Source organism: Micrasema longulum, unplaced genomic scaffold (assembly GCF_059751315.1).
Source record: "Micrasema longulum isolate JH-2025_06_02 unplaced genomic scaffold, ASM5975131v1 h1tg001822l, whole genome shotgun sequence".
Lineage (NCBI taxonomy): Eukaryota > Metazoa > Arthropoda > Insecta > Trichoptera > Brachycentridae > Micrasema > Micrasema longulum.
This window is the reverse complement of record NW_028278996.1, coordinates 54,535-74,646: the sequence shown is the minus strand read 5'-3', so window position 1 is coordinate 74,646 and position 20,112 is coordinate 54,535. Positions and strand designations below refer to the sequence as shown.

The following is a 20,112-nucleotide window of genomic DNA, read 5'->3' as shown; positions in this document are numbered from 1 at the left end:
AACTGTATAATTCAAGTGCCTTATCAAATTAATAAATGAAAATTATATTTTTTAAATTTTCTTGGCCTAAGTAAAAACATAAATCCAATATATCACAATGAAATAACTCTGTTTGTTTATATGTGCCAGTTTATTTTTTACAATTTAATAACAGTTAAGTATATGTTAAAAAATATGCAATAATATAGTTAGGGCCCCCGGTATCTGTCGGCTAAACGTTGGACCTACAATAAAGGATAAATATTCCACTTTCGGGTCTTACTTTAGCGATACCGGGGTACTATATAGTAGAAATTTATGTTACAGGCCCTAAAAAGGGCCTGGAGTCAAACGTTTGACTAATTATAGCCCTAAAAAGGGGCATTTGTATTTATAAACGAGACTAGGATCTGCCTTAAAAAAAGCATTTGTAAACGAGGCTAAGGTCTGCCTTAAAAAAGGCAACGTTGTAAACGAGACTAATGTTTGCCTTTAAAAAGGCATTTTGTATAATAAATTATGAGTTCGCCTCGAGACTTCACCTTAGTCAAATCGTTTCATTTCGTCACTCCGCCCAACCTCCCGCTCTACTACTGGATCTACCCCTTGGACATGATTATCGCTTTACCCCAGGACTACGACCCAGTATCTTCTACCGACCTACGCAATGACACCGGACTTGAGAGGGATTTCAAGACATCACAACTTTCGGGATTTACGACCCCGAGAGCGACCACGACCAACCTACCCCTTGCTTCAGGATTGTGGGATACAGTCCAAACTGTGACTTGTACAGAACACACAGTGAGGCTCATGTCACGCCAATCCACCCGGCGCGGTAATTTTATCGGGTTTACCCTACAAAAGCTGACACGTTGTGTATGCGTTTGTAACACATTCGTCTAAGAGATCGCCTTTCAACCGCGTTCACTCGGCTTTCATCCTTCCTCTGCCAGTTCCATGTTTAACTTTCATACATAAATGTTGGGACCAAAACGCCGTTGTGCACTGCCAGTTTAGCTACGATTGACATTTTTTTATCAGCAATTACTGTGCTTAGTGCGCCGTTCATTTTGTTGCCCGCATTCACGCTTCTTTCAACATCTTTTCATACTCTTCCATCTCTTGAAAACATGCTTCCCAGATACCCAAATTCTTCTATTTGTTCGAGACATTCGTGGTATACATTTATTATGCAGTCAGTAACCTCACTTCCCCTTCAAATACCATCACTTTTGACTTACTTTCGTTCATCGCCAATTGGCTCTCCAGGCATACATTCTAGAGATTATTTTTTGCAAATCCTCGTTGCCACTTGCTAACAGAACTGCATCATCAGCATACAACGAGCAGCTTACTGAAAAATTATAAATTTTTGCTTCAATACCCATACTTACATTATATCTCTTTCATACAGTTGTCTATGTATAGAACAACCATGGTGACATTACACATCCCTGTTATGCCCCAAGTCAGGTTCGCGTCCCGTAGTTCTGACATAGTCAGTAGTCAGCAGCGAACGTCCAGGAGATGTCGAAAACCTGACGCCTTGTAAAGTAGGAAAGCGTGGTGAAGGCTCTCAAGAGGCATGCGCAGTATATGGCCCAGCCAACCGTATCGCCCACGTTTGACGAGAGTTGTCATCGGAGTTTGCTGCGTCCATTTTTTTATTACTTAATTCCTCACAAAGTCAAACCACCGCACACCCGAGATTCTTCAGACACCTATTCTCAAAACTCAGTATTTTGCTGTTTTGGGCTCTGGTGAGTTGCCGCGATTCGCATCCGTAGAGGAGAGTAGGTGTAATGCAGGCGTTATATAGGCGGCCTCGTGGTGTAATGGTCAGCGCGTTTGCCTACCATGCTACAGGTCTCGGGTCCGATTCCCGACAAGATTGATATTAAATACCTATTTATTTATATGGGTGTTTTCACACTAGAATATTTCATAGTCATTGGACTGGTACCTGAAGCGTAAGACTGATCATCTTACCTTCATGTAAAAAAAAAAGATCAAGATACACTGCGGTGTAAAAAAAAAAGATCAAGATACACTAATAGAAAATAAATGATGATGATGATTTTCACTGAGTAAACATTTGATCTACAGACATCCCTTATACTGTTAAATGTGGCACCTGCTACTCCTAGCCGCACTCCCAGTTCTTCCTGAAGCTGAATTAGATGAATATTGTACTTATTTTACAAAAAATGTTAGCTCCGACGCCCTTTATACCAGCCAATAAAATGTAACTTCCATAGTCATGCACGTAACGCTGCTTATGGCGAGTGTTTAATTACTATTATTAGGTATATATTGTTATTGTATTATTAAATAATTTTGTAATATAACACTTTATGTTTATGGTAATAACAGGCGTTTTAAATAAAATAAATTAAAATAAAATAAAGTAACAAAATATTTGAAATTAAATAGTATCTACCAGAATATACCTCCATGATTAAAACAATGAATTCAATTTTGCAATAATTTTAGCACGCCAAGCAATAATATTTAAATGAAGAATAAAATACAAAAACTCTATTTTATACTTATACCCGTATGCAGAGACAAAACTTAAGGCGAGCAAAGTACATTCTAATTTCAAATGCAGAGAATAACCCGAAGGTGAAGAATGTACTTTCCTAACCTTAAGGTTTGTCTCTGCATACGGGTATTTATACGGGTATTAGAGTATATACATAATATTTTAACATCTGCAAAAATCGTTATAAAATCTTAGTATACCTGAGATTTTAGCAGACTTTGCAGATGTTAAAATATTTTTGTAAAACGCCACAATAAGGAAAAACAATCGTTTTGAAATATGGCAACCCAATGTTTATTAGATAATATTCGATTTATAATCTTTGGTTACAGATAATATGTTTTATCTTTGTGTTTATCTGTTTGTCATTAGTCATTAATTTGTCAATGTCTGTACTGATAGGACGCGTATGATACCTGTCAACTCGGTGTAACAATAATCACAATAATAATATTGACGGTTGATCAAATGTCAGTTGGGTTTGAAGTTTAAAACTTATGTTTACGCCAATTTACTTCAGAAAAGTTTCTCTAGTGAAGTTCACACAACTTATTGCCGGTAATCGAACTTTGTGTAATTACAAACTCAATAAAATGCTTGCAAGATAAGTAAACAGCAACTGATAACGCGTATTATAAATGTGAAATGATCAGAACAATCGAGTTGCAAAAATGATCCCAAACAAACTTAAATTATTCATTTTCGTTTTCGTAGTATTTTTGGTGATGTATCTGGTACTTTATAACAACTCCGCGATACCAGTTGAAGAAAAGACGTCTGTGATAGATAACAGATATAATTTTAAGATTCCTGACTTACATGATAATTTTGACACAATACCAAGCGGTGGACAGTCGATTTTCTTTCTAGAAACTTCCAAGCCGAAGGGGGAAGAGTCTGTCGTGACGATCAGCGCGAGACAAGCGTGCGCCGTGGAGTCTGCGGCGAGACTAAACCCCCATTTAAGGGTGTATTTACTTTTTAATGTACCACTCTATTTGCCGGAGGACTCTTGCAACAGTTTCGACTGCATGCTTATACACACATTGGTAAAATATGACAACGTTTTGTTGAGGACTTTCGACCCGGAAAACTATTTTGCGAAGACTCCTCTCGAGGAGTGGTTCAGAGGCGGCGCGTTACAGAAGTCGTCGTACTTGGTGGAGCACACTAGCGACGTGTTGAGGCTTCTCACACTGTGGAAGTTCGGCGGAACTTACCTAGATTTGGACATTGTAGTGTTGAGGTCTTTCGAAGGCATGGAGCCAAATTTCGGCGGAGAACAATCGGACGTTATTATAAACAACGCAGTATTAAATTTCGCCCATAATGGGTCTGGCCACCATTTAGCGGAGCTGTGTTTGAAGTATGTATATTTTTCTATAAATATTTCTTCGATGTAGGTACGTGATCACATTTATTTAAAAATCATGTTGTGTCTAAAGTATTGTGCGAATTAATGGGGAAAAAATCCTTGTAATCATAAAATACATTTTTTATTAATATTTTGAGTTACAGGTGACGTACAATCATAAAATATTTTTTATTGAATAGAATGTATGTTCTCCTTTTACTTTTATAACATTCTGAACACGTTTTGGCATGGGATCAATTGAACTTCGGCAATTTTCTTTTATTCTGTCATCTCGAAACCACATCTGAATAACAGCTTCTATCATCTTTATCTTGGTGGTGCAGTCCAATTTTTGTATCATAGATTTATAAATCGCCCACATATTTTTTACAGGGTTAAGGTCAGGTGAATTTCCAGGCCAGTCTAAAAGAGTTATCTTTTTATCATTGAAATACTTAAGCATAAACTTCGAGACATGACAACGAGCTGAGTCCTGTTAAATTACAGTCACACCATTAGGACAACATTTACTCAACTCTGTACTTAAGCGCTGCTCGAATAGAGCTTTATACTTTAGGCTATTCATCATTCCATCTATTGGTATCAAAGATCCGGTCCCCATATACGAAAAGGAGCCCCAAAACATATTCACATGATATTTCACCGTTCGGTCAATATGAGCCACAGTAAGTTTTTCATCCCCACTTTTTCTAACAAATTTTGTGCGATATCCCTGCACGAGAAAGTGGGTCTCATCTGAAAACAGCACCTTCCTCCAGTCCAACAGTCCATTTGTTATATTTTCTAGCCCAAATGTGCCTTTGCTACATCATACGTGCCGTCAGGAGTTATTTCTCTCTAGTCGGTTTGCTTTTCTTCCAGATCAAATAGGTCTTCCAGATTCAATTAGTCTTCAACTGCCGAATCTCGTTGAAGTTCGTAAATTGTTTTTCTGGGGTTTAAATTACTATTTCTGATTAAAGATATTTCATCTCGGACACTAATTTTCCGGTTTCTTCCACTTTTCCCAATTATCTTTGCTTCAACTGACCCTGTTTCTCTTTTCTGCTTAATAATCTCGTTCCCTGACTCACAAAACATTCATTTGAAATCTCTTTTGGAGTCATTGATATATGTTCACTAAAGGTTATAATCTTTTCCACTTTCCTCGGCGTTATATCCATGATTTAAACTAACTCAAAAACACTATTTAATATGCAAGCAGCAATTTATAAAATTATTCCTTTATTGAGAAAATGTAAAAAAAAACAACAGATAGTACACCAACAAACACCAATATGAGCTCCCAAGGAATAATGAACTGTTAGTCATAATTTCTAGCGCTAAACAGTTGTCAAATATGAGTGTTGCTTTACGTAAAATGGACAAAAATTACTCTTATTCCATTAATTCGAACAATACTGTAACAATACTGGCAACAATACTTCGACATCATATGGTAAAAATGCAGTCATCAATAGACTTCACTCTCTAGGCAATAAGTACCAGGACATTGGTGACTCATTTCACAAGAAATTTATTACATATAGAACGGCTCTTCTTCTTTATTTTATTGGTAATAGTTCTAGGTAACTATTTGTTACTTTTGTTTTAAACTTCTTTATTAGTGTTTTTTTTTTCGTTTCTTTTCTTGAATTAATTTATAAGTAAAAAATATTTCTCTTTATCATTTTTTTTACATCATTATATATTTTTATACATAAACATATACTATTTACCTAAATATTAGTTTTCAATAATAATACATAAATATATATTTTTTAATGTTATTCAAAATTGTCTTCTTAGTTTTTTTAAACTGGTTCAAAGTATTTCTAATACCAAATTATCTTTTTTTATCGATAATTCTATAACTGGTAATATTTTATTCTTTTATATAGTTTATATTTCTTAGACTTTCTAAATTTAAAATATTGTTTTAAATGCTCTGTATTACTTATGCTTATATGTATGTATATTTAATTGTATTTGTAACTAATATGTAAAAGGCACTAAGTGCCGTTTATTTCAATAAAATAAAATAATAAAATTAGGGCCCGTATTACAATGGGGAATTAACAGATAGCCCAGGAATATTAGACCAAAAATAGACAAACATAAAATATTTCATAACCATAAGTAGCTAGAAAACTTGGAGAATGGCGTTAAATGAACTGAAGTTGCAGATTTATAAATTATTATTATACTTTGGACGAAAGAACGGCATGCTTTTGCCATCAGCGGTTGACGTTTGTGGATTTTTCAACACCGAATCATTTCCTCCGCGCTAGACCTTATCAGCAGATGCAGACGGTACAGATGAAGCTTAGCTTTGGCCACGACTGTTTACAGCTGATTCTGAAGCTTTTTGTCTGTCAATTCAATCTAGCATTTATTTTATTCTAAGCACGTAACTCATCTAGCAAATATTGTATTTCTTACAGAATTTGCGTAGCGCCTCCATTACAGTGAGCGAAAATAGACAATCCTTAAGGCAGACTAGGAAGATTTCGCCTAGGGGCACCAGATTTCGAGGAGCGCGCGGTGCTAGCACAAAATTTCAATGAAGAGGGGCAATAAACCAGTAGCTGAATCACAAATAGCTATCGACGTGCTAATAAGCGACGTGATAACAATTTCTCACCATTAGCTCAATCACAAATAACTATCAACGTGCTAATAAGCGACGTAATAACAATTTCTCACCATGGTTGTTTATCGTATTCGCGATCACAATGCAACATCCGTGAACACCTAATATTAAATGTCAAAATATTTACTTTTCGCGACGTATAATCCTGCTGCGCAATCACATATTTGAATTTCACCGGTGCCGTGACAGGAGCCGTGGCGCATTGGTTAGACGGCTAACTGTGAAGCTGGCGTCGCGGGTTCGATACCCGCCAGTTGTAAGAAAGAAATTCAAGAAATATTTTTTTCTCAATTGGTTTGTGTGTCGTGGTGTATTTATCATAACCTCCTTCCATATCCCTTCTTTTCCACCTTTTTTTTTTCTAGAGGGGAAATCCATCATGGACCCCCAGTCTTTCTGACTGGATAGTGCCGGACTCGTACTGGCTAAAACCCCCATCTTTTGCGGGCCGGTCCCTACCTTGAAGTCAAATAACACTCTCGGTATATATTTCACATAAAAGTTAAGTATGTAGGCATCATTTCCATGGCTTAATTAATGCATAAATAACACGGGAAAAGATCCTACTTACTGATTAAAATGGTGACACACGCTTTAGTGGGATTTAGTGAAGACTAGTGCCTCACAATCCTTTACATATTTGTGGCTTGAGTCTCGATATTCTAACGTCTGCCCCCTCAAGTGACATAATTAACTGCCTTTATTAAAGGGGTAGCTTATTAGATTACAAAATCGAGACTACTAGCCGAAATAAACATAAAAAACCAACTTATAAAAAAGTTCGTAAAAACACTGGTGCCGGTTATTCTTATTAGAGCGCCGCGTGTAGCCCTAGTGACGAATCGAAAAGCTCCAGCTGCCATCGGGGTCTAACAATTTCTCGGTGCCCAGTCGAACATTTTTCCCCGTGCAGCCATCATTTCCGTCTATGAGCCCGAACAAGGGCCGCTAGGCTTGATGTTGCTTTTAATGATCGGCACTTGCCGCCGCATTCCACCTTTTTTCGCTATACGAGCGGCGATGTCCGATACACCAACTTTAGAAGCTCACTGCTCGGTAGCCAAACGTTTTAAAACAAAAATCTACAATTTATTTTTGTAGGAAATTTACATATATAACATATGTTTCGCTAGGAGTGATAGTTTACGAGATTTATTAGAAAAACTGAAAAATGGTACCTTAATAAAAAATAGTGAGCTCACCCCCACCCTTGAGGAATTATGACATCACATCAACCCAAGTCATGAGTAGCGTTTAAGACCATATCCAAAACTCTAGGACTTTTTCCCTTGATTGCTATTTTTTTTGTCTAATTTGACTGGGCTGTCAGCCGCTGGGCACTTTTATGATGCGGATTGCGAATGACAATGTTTGCTTTGATTTTTTCTTCCAGCGAACTGAAGACGAGTTACGTGGCCAAAGACTGGGGACACAATGGCCCCGGTGTTATAACAAGAGTGATGCAGAAATCCTGCAATGTTGAAAAAACTGCCTTCATGACACCGGAAAAGTGTGAAGGTGAATTCGAAAAAACAGTTTCGCTTTTTTTTAATTAAAAAAAAAAACAATACGCTGCCCTAGTTCTTGTAAGTTCAATAGACCATTTAGAAAATTTTACAAGTTAGACATTGTTTTTTGTTTTTTAAGACAAATAATGAAAAATCAATAAGTGGAGATTGGCACTCAAAAAATACAAAATGCCTACTTGCGTCATGAAAGCGTGTTAAAACCTTTTAAATAAACATTGTAAAAAGAACAACTTTTTATTTGGAAGGGGGGGGAGGCGTATGGAAGACTTTTAGAGACAGTACGATGTTTGCATACTTGGTTCTACCCGCCTTTTGTAGCTCAATCACAAATAACCATCGACCTGCCTTTAAACATGCTAAGCATTTGAGCGATCACAATAAACAATAATAAACATGCTTAAGTTATCGTAGTCATAAGTCAACGCGGGTGTAATCTCTATGTCGCTCGTGTCGGTTTGTTTTTTGTGTTCCTCATAAATAAATACAGTTCATTGGCGAAAAATCGTCGTTTACTATAAAAAATAATGCAATTTATTGCATTTGCAAAAAAGTAAGGAGTATCTAATACAAAAAAGTGAAAATTAAATTACAATTACTATGGCAACTGCTTTTATTGACATTTGGCTTGCCGACAGCCGGCTAAATGCAATAAATAGCGTGATAAATAATAAGTCAATAAATAAAAATAGCAGTTTTGGAATATTTTCCATATTTACACGGGTGAAATTCACATATGTGATTGCGCAGCAGGATTATACGTCGCGAAACGTAAATATTTTGACATTTAATATTAGGTGTTCACGGATGTAGCATTGTGATCGCGAATACGATAAACAACCACGGTGAGAAATTGTTATCGCGTCGCTTATTAGCACATCGATAGTTATTTGTAATTGAGCTACTGGTAGTATATTGTAATGCAATAGAAATAAACAATAATTTTCCATGTATTTTTTCAGGTTATCGCGTGTACCCTCAATCGGCATTTTATGCGGTGCCCTATTTGGACTGGGAGTGGTTTTTTGATGAAAGGAGGACGGAGGAAGTGTTAAAGATGATAAACGGCTCGTACGCAGTTCATTTGTGGAATAAGCTGAGCCGACATAGGCTCATTGACAAAAGGAAGACGAACCAGGGCGTGTACGCTAAAATTGTCCAGGAACATTGTCCTAACGTCTACAATGTTAGTGGCGACACGTTTTAAGGAAGATAAAAAACATGATTCTGGGATTCCACCAATTCTTAATTAAAATCCGATGGAAACAGTCATTCCCGCCTTTTTATTGACCTATTCATTAAAAAATAGAGATGAAACGGATAGTGGTTTGGCCGGATACCGGATACTCGGTGAGCCCCTTAGCCGGATATCCGGCAACAGGTTAAGAACAAAACTTTTAATGAGCATAAATTTTTATGCATAATGAGGGAGTCGGCCTCGTAGTGTAATGGTCAGCGCGTTAGCCTGCCACGCAAGAGGTCTCGGGTTCGATTTCCGACATGGTTGATACGAAATATTTATTTAAAAGGGTGTTTTTACACTAAAAATATTTCATAGTCCCTGGACTGGTACCTGAAGCGCGAGACTGATCATATTACATTCATTTAACAAAAAATATTAAGATACGCTGTGATTGGTGCGCCAATCCAGTGCCCTATGCACCATTAGGTGCTGAAAGGGAATGATTGGAGCATTAAATTTTACTGCAAAGTTTCCTGATTCCTCAAAATTTACGAAAAAAATAGGTTCGATTCCCACCAGTTATAAGAAAAATAAAATCCAAGAAACGTTATTTTTTTCAATTAGTCCAAATGTTGTTGTGTATTTTTAATAAATTCCTTCCATATCCTCTCTTTCTCACCTGCTGACAGATTATAAATAAACCTTAGCGGGTTATTCCATTGAAAAAATATTTTTGAAAAACCATTACGCAGATGACCATATTATTTTTTAAAGGTGGGCCCGATTATGATGGGAAAATAAGGACGTCATACCTTCACCTTGACGGTATAGTTGAAGATAAATTATCTTTAGCGGTTACGAAGATACACTACCGACCCCCACCTTTAAGTTTTGGGTAGGTACATCGTTATGACACAAGGGGAAGCGTACGTCACGGTGCACATATCTACGCACTACAATGACATATCTTCAGTGTGACGTCATGGTTGAAGACGAAATTCTCCCGACCGATTACGAAGATAACTACCGATCCGCCCACCATCAAGATCTGATGTAAGTACATCGGTTTGTATTGACGGGTCTAGAACCCCTCGATACGTTTGTCTACGCACTAAAAGTGTCAAAAAAATTGTGCCACCGAGCAATTTTCCCTTTAATTACGATTTATTTAAATTTTTGATCGTTTAGTTAAAGATAAATTCTCTTTGGTGATTACGAAGATACACTACCGACCCCTACATTAAAATTTTGGGTAGGTACATCGATATGAAACAAGGGGAAGCGTACGTCACGGTACACATATCTACGCACTACAATGTCATATCTTCAGTATGACGTCATGGTTGAAGACAAATTCTCCCTACCGATTACGAAGATACACTACCGATCCCTCCACCATCAAGATTTGATGTAAGTACATCGGTTTGTATCGACGGGTCTAGAACCCCTCGATACTTTTATCTACGCACTAAAAGTGTCGAAAAATTTGTGCCTACGAACAATTTTCCCTTTAATTACGATTTATTTAAATTTTTGATCGTTCTGAGGTTAGCACTTTTTTCTAATAAGCCAATTAAAAATATGAGAGAGAAAGAAGTAAATTTTCGAATTAAATTCCGACATAACTGTCAGTTTTGAAAACGAGCGGCTAGGTGCAGTGGCTATACTGGCTAGATGCTGCCCTTTTAACATACAAGAGCATCTAGCCGTAAAATATTACCATTGTAAAAAATATATTTAGTTATTATATTTTTTTCCATCTGATTTTACTATCTTCCTGTGTGTACGTATCGAGAGCGGCCTTGTTATCGTTCAGTAGATAATAACAGACGACCGTTAAGTACATCGGCCAAAAAAAGAACAATTTGTGTTCTTTAATTTGTTAATAAAATATTTTTTGCTAAGAGTGACAGTTTCTGAGATATCTGTAGAAAACCGTCAAAAGCCACCTTTAAACCCCCCCCCTCTCATTCTTAGTGGACCCCCCACCCTTGGGGACCTTTAGTATGTTTTGCAGTAGACACCAACAAACAATTTTGCCAAGTTTAAAAACTCCGTGCTTTTTTTTCCATCGATCACCTTTTTTGGTCCAATTTGCCTGGGCTTCTAGCTACTAGTAGTTGTAATCTCTCTTATCGTTGGTTGATTCAGAAGAAATAGTGGCGTCATGCAAAGTAATTTTTATTGAAATCATTAATTTGGAAAAAAATACATTTCAAAAAACTACGCTCTATTATTTATTGCTTTAATTTTTACCGCGCGCAATAATACTTTTTGTATCCAATTTCCCGTAGAGCTGAACTTCCTCATGACAAATCAATATCGGTTATGAATAAATAAAATAGCTTTAGTGTATGAAGTACCTCAATTATTCGATTAAGTAACCGATTAAAAAAAACCGCGCTGGTCGCATCTCTATTTTCTTCAAAATTTGTCTGTGGTCTCTTCCTTTCGTATCTACACCGAGGATCTATGGCAATCTATGGATACGTCGCGGCGCGAATGACTTTGACGGGTTTTCCAGTTTCAGCATTTCAGTGACTTTTCGCGAAAAGTCAGCAGTCGATTTCCTAATTGTAGAAATAATGGCAGATCGCGCGGCAAACGGCGTCGAATTAACCAATGGACATAGAAAATCTAGTGTTAAAATGAACGGAATAGAAGGAAAAACTCCGTTTCTGATTGGCGTAGCGGGAGGAACCGCAAGTGGAAAGGTAAGATGGAAATCCTTACCGTTTAGGTTAAATATCCAAAAATAGCCTTTTTTATTTTAAGTGCAAAATATTTTTAACTCGATATTTTATTTTCCGCCGATATTTTTAGTTAATCTTGCCGATTCATTTTCATATTGATTGTAATAAAATAATGTACGCGAAGTCCTTGACATCTGAAAACTACTGCAGCGGCCGTATTGCGCATTATTTTTGTACCGAGAATTAAAAATAATGTTTTCATTTCTGAATATAAACAACAGATAATGTTTCATAACTCGTAATTGATTCCCCGCAATTACCTTGATTAAGTTCAAATTGGTTGTTAGATAATTTTTATTTATTTTTTATTCATTTATTGGGGATATCAACAGTAATACATGTAACAAAAATATAACAAATAAAATATACAGAAAATAAAACCAATGACAGATATCCCATCTGTAGGGGAGAAAAGGTGGGTCACTCTTATGTGGGTCGGATTTTTCTTCCACCCGCGTACTCAATCGTAGTACGAATGAACCGCTAGGTATGGTAAGGAAGACGAACAGTAACAGCGGCTCTTGTTTTCCCAGTCCACGGTGTGCATGCGGATAATGGAGAAGCTGGGCCAGGTGGACATGGATCACACGGAGCGGCAGGTGGTCTGCGTCAGCCAGGACGCTTTCTACCGCCAGCTCAGCCCGGCGGAGAAGCTCAAGGCTGACCGCGGACAGTTCAACTTTGACCACCCCGACGCCTTCGACAACGACCTCATCCTCTCCACGCTGCAGGACATCCTGCTCGGCAAGAAGTGCGAGATACCCGTCTACGACTACAGGAAGAATTCCATGTGAGTTACTACCGTTATTCTGATTGCGAATAAATTGTATATCGCTGTTTCGTAATACAGAACCTCAAATCTGCGACAGATTAAAGTACTGGCTTAAAGTCATTTATGAAATCAAAAGCATACTACCTTTTAAAAAGTTAGATACATATATACCTCGCTCATTGAATCCATTATATCTTACGGAATGCATGTCTGGGGTCCCACCCTCCAGTCTCACCTGGGTAAAATTTATGATATTCAGGTGAGACTGTTAAAGGGGATTGTACCAAATAACATAATCCGTGAGGCGAAACATATGGGCAAAGGTGTATATTTTTAAATTCCGTAATGTCCTGCTGGTGAAACGACTTTGTGACTACAAATCGATTGTAGATAACTTTGTTGATCCGGAATATAAAAAAAAGGGTTTCCCACACTCACAACACTAGATTAAAATCTAAGGGCTCCCTGATCGTGCCGAGGGAACGAACATTAAATTGCGTTATTCCAAGGTTGTTCACTCATCTCCCACAAACCATCATTAACTAGACTAGACGAGACATAAAATGACTAGACAATATTAAATTTCTAATGTAACCCTAACGGGTTTTTTAAAATTGTAAAAAGAACTGAAGAAATATCTTCTAAATACTTAATAGTGCCTGTTAATAAACAAATTTGAGTAATATAAATAAAATAATGTAAAATAAACCTGTCATAAAAATTAAAAAATATGTCCCACCGAAAAAACTTAGTAGGTAACAAATTGCAATATGTATTTAAAAATAAATTGAAAGTGATTTTATGCAATATTAAAGTCGATTTGACTTTTCAGTGAACAATTTATTTTGTCTAAATTTATTGCAACAGAGAGGGAAAACACTTTTGGGAAGGGGATATGGAACTGTAGGCATTTACAGGCCTTATTTATTTTGTCATTACATGCTAAGGATCACATTTCATCACACAAAAAAAAATTCCATCGCCTCCCAACTGTTTAATTTTTAAATAGATACATTAGTATAGACTAGATATGGGGTTTTCGGCTATTTAAAAGAAGCAGCAGTAACGGCTTCACAAATTAAACTGTTTTGTGAAACTGTGTAAATAACAGCGTGGTCAAAATATCTGGCTAATTTTTCTATACGTCGACAGTTTAATCTTCTTATGGGGCTGACTCCAAATAGTAACGGTTTTTTACCATCGTCATCATTCCTTTTCCGCACCTAATGGTGCATAGGGCACTGCATCAGTACTCTAATCGCAACGTATCTAGATAATTTTTATTACACGAAGGTAAGATGATCAGTCTTACGCTTCAGGTACCAGTCCAGAGACTATGAAATATTTTAATGTGACCCTTCTAAACAAATATTTCATATCAATCATGCTGGGAATCGAACCCGTGACCTTTTGCATGGTAGGCAAACGCTCTGACCATTACACCACGAAGCCGACGCCGCTTTTTACCAAGTTACAATTAATTAAAAAAAATTCTTAACCATTTAAAACATTTTTAACCAAAATACCACCTCTAATACAGACCTGTTTAAAGTAATAAAAAAAATGTATTTTTTCCAAATGGAATTTTTAGTATTACATTATGATGTGAAATTTAATTTATTTGTAGATATTATGGTATGAAAACTGTTTTTTTTTTGGCAATAGTCTGCGCCTTCCAGTAGCTCAATCACAAATAACAATAGACGAGCTTAAAAACATGCTAAGCATTTGAGCGATGACAATGAACAATATTGAACAGGCTTAAGGTATCGCAGTCATAAGTCAATGCCGTGTGTAATCTCTAAGTGAACACTCCTGTCGAATTGTTTTTCATTTTTCTCGTAAATAAATACAGTTCCCTGGCAAAAAATCGGCGTTTACTACAAAAATAATACAATATATTGCATTTGCAAAATAGTAAGGAGTATATAATACAAAAAAGTGAAAATTAAATTACAATTACTATGGCAACTGCTTTTCTTGACATTTGGCGCGCCAACCGCCGGCTAAATGTAATAAATAGCGTAATAAATAATAAATAAATAAATAAAAATAGCAGTTTTGGATTATTTTCCACATTTACACCTGTGAAATTCAAATATGTGATTGCGCAGCAGGATTATACGTCGCAAAACATTAATATTTTGACATTTATTATTAGGTGTTCGTGGATGTTGCATTGTGATCACGAATACGATACAACAACCCTTAGAAATTGTTATCACGTCGCTTTTTAGCTTGTCTATAGTTATTTGTGATTGAGCTACTGGTTGGAAACTGCCGCTTTAAGATTATAACCAAGTTCGACTTAATCTTTTGGAATAAAAATCTTGTTCCTAGCATACCAGACCAGTGCACGACAATCTACCCCGCTGACGTAGTGTTGTTCGAAGGTATCTTGGTCTTCTATTTCCCTAAGATCAGAGAACTGTTTCACATGAAACTCTTCGTGGACACGGACTCCGACACCCGGCTCGCCAGGAGAGGTAAGTCTATTTCCTAATCCTCGTACATTTTGCATATACGGTGGGATCAGGGTATTAGAATCACGCATAATGTTATCAATCGGTTATTGTAACTAAATTATACAAGTGAATAAACAGTTTTTGCCACTGTTTGTGTATTTACAATTTGGCCATGAGGAGGAATGACGATACTTTTGCTGATATTAGTTTCCATATCATCGGGTTTCTGGCAAAAGCTGGTAACCAACATTTTACTAGTTGTGAGGTATTACACTTTTAAAGTTAAAAGCTCATCCCAAATCAACAGTTCAAAGAAAACTGCTATTTAAAGTTTATAAAATATTATTGTATTTATAAACATCACGCCGTTTCACAGTAGGCGTAGGCAGAGAGGATAGAATGCCAAATCACTCTGTCTTTGCATACAGACCTCGCTTCCTCTACATTCATACATCTTCTCACGCATGCACGCCGATTATTCCTATTCTCGGGATGTCCATCTTTAAATATTTGATGGACTTGATCGTGCCCTGCATGTCTTTCTCATTCTTCCTCATTTTCTGCATCCATCAGCATTCGCATCGTAGATCCTTTTAGCCGTTCTTTTGCTGTCCATTTGCTCTACGTGCCAAACCAACGTAGCACCCTTTTCTCGATTCCGTCGATGATGCGTGTCTCAGCCTTACATAGTTCATGGATCTCGACATCGTTTTACCGCACATTCGCCAGAGAGATTGCATTTCGACACCATTTCACCTACATTCATCATTATTTTTCCAATTCCATACTTCGCTCCCATTCATTAAGGTTGGCACTAGAACTCCACTGTGAACTGATAGTTTTGCCTCCTGCGACAGACGTTTGTTTGCCAGGGTAGATTTCGGTGCACCGTTCACCCTGTTCACACCTGTTCCCGGCACCCACCCACCTTTCTATATCCCCTTTTCTCTTACATCACTTCACATTACATACATTGATATTGTTAATTTTAATCTAATTTTTCTACTGAAACAAAACTGCGAAAATCGCTTTACTGAAATTTTATCAACTACCTTTGGTTTAAAATCTTCTCCTTATATTGCTTTTTCAAATTTTAAATATAACTTGCTATACCTGTTATTCCTTCTTTTTTCTCTGCTGCATTGACATGTTTTTATACTTGTAAACTACTTTTAATTACTTATATTGTATATGTATATGAAATCAATATATTGCTGCTCTTACTATGTGTCATTAATTTTGAAGATGATTTTAAAATGACATAAATTTATTTTCTTATTTAAAGATTCTTTAAAGATTCTTCTCATCGTTTCTTTGAATCCCTTAAAATATGTATGTATATTTATGTTTTTCCTTTTCAAAAAAACGTTATTAAATTTACGTCTAAGCATGTTTTTCTTTTTTTTTTAAATTCTTGACTTTTAATTACTTTTACAAATTTTCTTCACTTTTTTACTTTAATTTTAATTTTTAAAGAACTTCTATTTATGTTTATTTTCCTTCTCTTTTTTGTACTTAAATTAATAACCTTACATACAATTATTTTATAATATGGAAACTTCACTGGTCCATTAGAGTTAAGTCTAACTGTGTAAAATATAAAACAATGTAACTGTACTGTATGTTTCCTAAATAAAAGAAAAGAAAATAAATAAATAAATATCTTTCTCGGTATTTCATACATACTTACCAGATTATAAAACATGAATAATTTTTACCTCTTTGGGGTTCGTAAATTGGATGTTCAGTTATCTGTTTATATTATAAACATACCTATATGTTATGTACACACTTATACATTATGGATATACTTATTAAATATCAGGTTGTGGTCCTGTGCCTAGTGTCCGTGGTTCGAATCCCACTCTACCCCAACTGGATTCCATTTTCTAATAGTGAGTTATTTACAACTCGTTGAAAATGGCCCTCAAAATTAATATTTGAGTAAATCATAAGAACGCAAATATTTCTTTAAAAAAAAAAAATTATACACATACTTATGTATGTATAATATAATATACATACTTATATATTACATTTGTACCTATTAAATAACATACATGCATTATAAATTTATTCCACAACACTTTAAAGATATTTGAAAAACAATATACGCGTACACTTTTGCTAATACGTTCCCATATTATAATTTTTTCTGCCGCATCATATTGGTTCCTTAGAACAGGCATTGCCTATATAGGAACCGATAGATCCTTTCAAGTATTCCGCTATACTGCACTCCTCCGCTTGTTTGATTTATCCTTAGTGTTTAAGTAGAATATTTGCCTGTAATTTTGCTTATGTGATTTTTCTATTATATAAATAAAAAAATGCATTTTTATGACATTGTGTTAAATACAGAGTCGGAATCACAAAGAAAAGATCTTTATTTTAGTCTTACTCTGACATGAATGAGTGTTAAACTACTGGGTGTTCATTTATATTCAGATCTTTCTCTTCATTTCAGGTCAATAAAACGGTAAGTGCTGGTTTCTTCCATCTTCGACAGATCAAATCCGTACGGATAAATATTTCTGTAGACGCAACTAAAGCTCTTGTAAATGCTTATGTCGTTTCGCGTCTAGATAACTGTAATGGAATATACGCAAATCTTCCAAAATATCAAACTTCAATTTGTTTTCAATGTAGCAGCGAGGCTTTTTGCAGGAGTAAAAAAATATTCTTACATCTCACAACATCTTCGAGATTTGCACTGGTTAAAATAAAAAGCCCAGAGATAATAAAATACTTGCTTTGCTGGACAGTATTCAAATCCCTCCATGAAATGGCTCCGAGATACCTATCGGATCTTTGTATTAGGGGCGCTTTTGCCGTTACCGGCCCCTCTGCCTGAAACCGATTGCCTTCAAACTTACAAATCTTTGACAGTCCCGGTCAGTTCAGATTCCAACTAAAATCTCACTTCTTTAGTTTATCCTACCCTCAATTTTAAATCGAAACATATAATATGTCACTTTAGCTTAGTTACAATGTAAGTTTAAATATCCTATTGTAAAGTGCCCTTGAGGTGATTTTTCACAAAAACAGAATTTAGCCAATTACTGTTATTATCAATATTCTTTCAGAAAGCAAAACTGCAGTAACTAGATTTTCAGTTTATAATTGAGGACCATTTTAACAAAGCGAAATATCTACAAAATGTAAATTTTTCGGGAGAAGGTTTTTTCATATTAAAAATAAAACTATTACGATTAAATAAAAATTACATTTTATCGATATATGAAATCCTTACAAATCAACAATGAAGAATCAGTAAAATTATTTATAAAAATGTTCTAAATTCACGAATTTTCACAAAAAAGAAATATCTACATATTTTTGTGATAGGGAATGTATGGAAAATTGATTTATGTTGAAATTAAATAATAAGCTTACTTTTGCATGAAATCATTTTAAATTGATTTTTTGTAAAAGTATACATATGTCTACTGACCTATGTAAATATACACATTTAGGTATTTACCTCCGATATATTTTTTACATACATAATAGCACAAATAAAGTGACAACGTAATGTATTTCAAATAATATTATTTTATTATACTTCTTTTTTCTTGGCCGAAATCATGTATTGTTTGTGATTTTTTTTCGATTTTAAAAAACTTTACGCCCCAAAAAAATATGTAGCTATTTCGCTTTGTGAAAACTCTATGTAGTGTAGTTATTTCGTTTTGTAAAAATTCACGATATTTGAACGGCTACAACTTCGCATATATATCAATTTGTTAAAGTTTTATTTCACCAATCGACAAAGCTCACATGGAAGAACCCATTTCAATAAAAAAACGCATTTGGTTTTTTTGTAGAAATTTCACTTTGTGAAAACGGTCCTCAATTATCTTTAATTTTGTTGTATTTAAGTTTATCTTTTCAATTTCAATATTAATCTTGAAATAATATGTACGTAGTTGCTATAGTGTTGATTTCATCCTGCAGTTCTACGGGACATAAGTGATAGAGGAAGAGACTTGGACCAAGTTTTAAACCAATACATGAACTTTGTCAAACCGGCCTTTGAAGAATTCTGCTCACCAGTAAGTACATCATGTTTTGTAGCTACGAAAACAAGTCACTTGTGCGGGAGGTTTCGAGTTATGAATGCACTTGTGTTCCTATTGATCTCTTCTCCACAATCGATTATTGCATTTCAATCTTTAAGTAAAATCCTCTTCCTAGTCAGTGCCTCGTGACCGAGGATCGCGACCGCCGTGTCGAATTCTCGCGACTGCAATCCTCCGCTTGTCTCGCCACCCCGCATTCCCGAGGGTTGCCACATACGAAGTGCCAGTTTTTATCTTCCTCTCTTGTTTTTTTAAATTTTAAATTTTTTTTATTTCTATTTATTTTATTGAAATCTACAGTCGTATACACAATAATACGATTACACTTAATACTAGACTAAAAATTATTTCAAACTTATTATAATCAACAATATACGTAATGTGTCATAAATAAAGTAATATTATACAAGAATAGAATTTGGAAAACAAAAAAATAAATGTTTGTACATACCTTTGTAAATTGAAAATAAAAATGAATAAATAATATTGTAACAATTTTTCCCTCTCTGTTGAAATAAATTTAAAAATAATTTTGTATTTACATATTACAACAGAGATAAAGAACATTTTAGAGAAGGTAATATAGAAGTCTAGGCATCTACAGGGCTTACCTGTCATTGGCTGGTTTGAGTGGTCACTTTACACACTGTGTAACATTCACCATTCTGCCCATATTTGAACATCTATATTCTTTCATCTGTTATTGTTTGTGAAGTCAAAGATTTCCCGGTAATAAATAGTCAAAGCGGCTTGCACCGAGGCTCTGTAAAAGACATTCCGGAAAAGGCCTACCCCCG

The 20,112-nt window shown here is 35.5% G+C and overlaps 2 protein-coding genes across 4 annotated transcripts in view; both read left to right on the top strand.

Moving 5' to 3' along the window:
• The first annotated feature begins 2,855 nt into the window (after nucleotides 1-2,855).
• Nucleotides 2,856-9,332, top strand: LOC148273860 (alpha1,4-N-acetylgalactosaminyltransferase 1-like). Of its 2 annotated transcripts, none has more exons than XM_088238032.1 (3): nucleotides 2,856-3,893; nucleotides 7,928-8,052; nucleotides 9,023-9,332. In XM_088238032.1, exons 1-3 carry the CDS (start codon nucleotides 3,199-3,201, stop codon nucleotides 9,265-9,267), a joined length of 1,065 nt encoding a protein of 354 aa, XP_088094158.1. In that variant the 5' UTR covers nucleotides 2,856-3,198; the 3' UTR covers nucleotides 9,268-9,332. The 2 variants fall into 2 exon arrangements, with proteins under 2 accessions (XP_088094158.1, XP_088094159.1); XM_088238033.1 differs by having other exon boundaries at nucleotides 2,887-3,085.
• A 2,350-nt stretch (nucleotides 9,333-11,682) lies between these two features.
• Nucleotides 11,683-20,112, top strand: part of Uck (Uridine-cytidine kinase) — a 31,374-nt gene continuing 22,944 nt past the window's right edge. The window contains exons 1-4 of one of the 2 annotated variants that reach the window (XM_088238042.1): nucleotides 11,683-11,957; nucleotides 12,530-12,786; nucleotides 15,109-15,254; nucleotides 19,191-19,288. In XM_088238042.1, the coding sequence (XP_088094168.1) occupies nucleotides 11,829-11,957; nucleotides 12,530-12,786; nucleotides 15,109-15,254; nucleotides 19,191-19,288 (630 nt within the window). In that variant the 5' untranslated portion in view covers nucleotides 11,683-11,828. The remainder of the gene's footprint in view (nucleotides 11,958-12,529; nucleotides 12,787-15,108; nucleotides 15,255-19,190; nucleotides 19,289-20,112) is intronic. The other variant, XM_088238041.1, reaches the window with a different exon arrangement.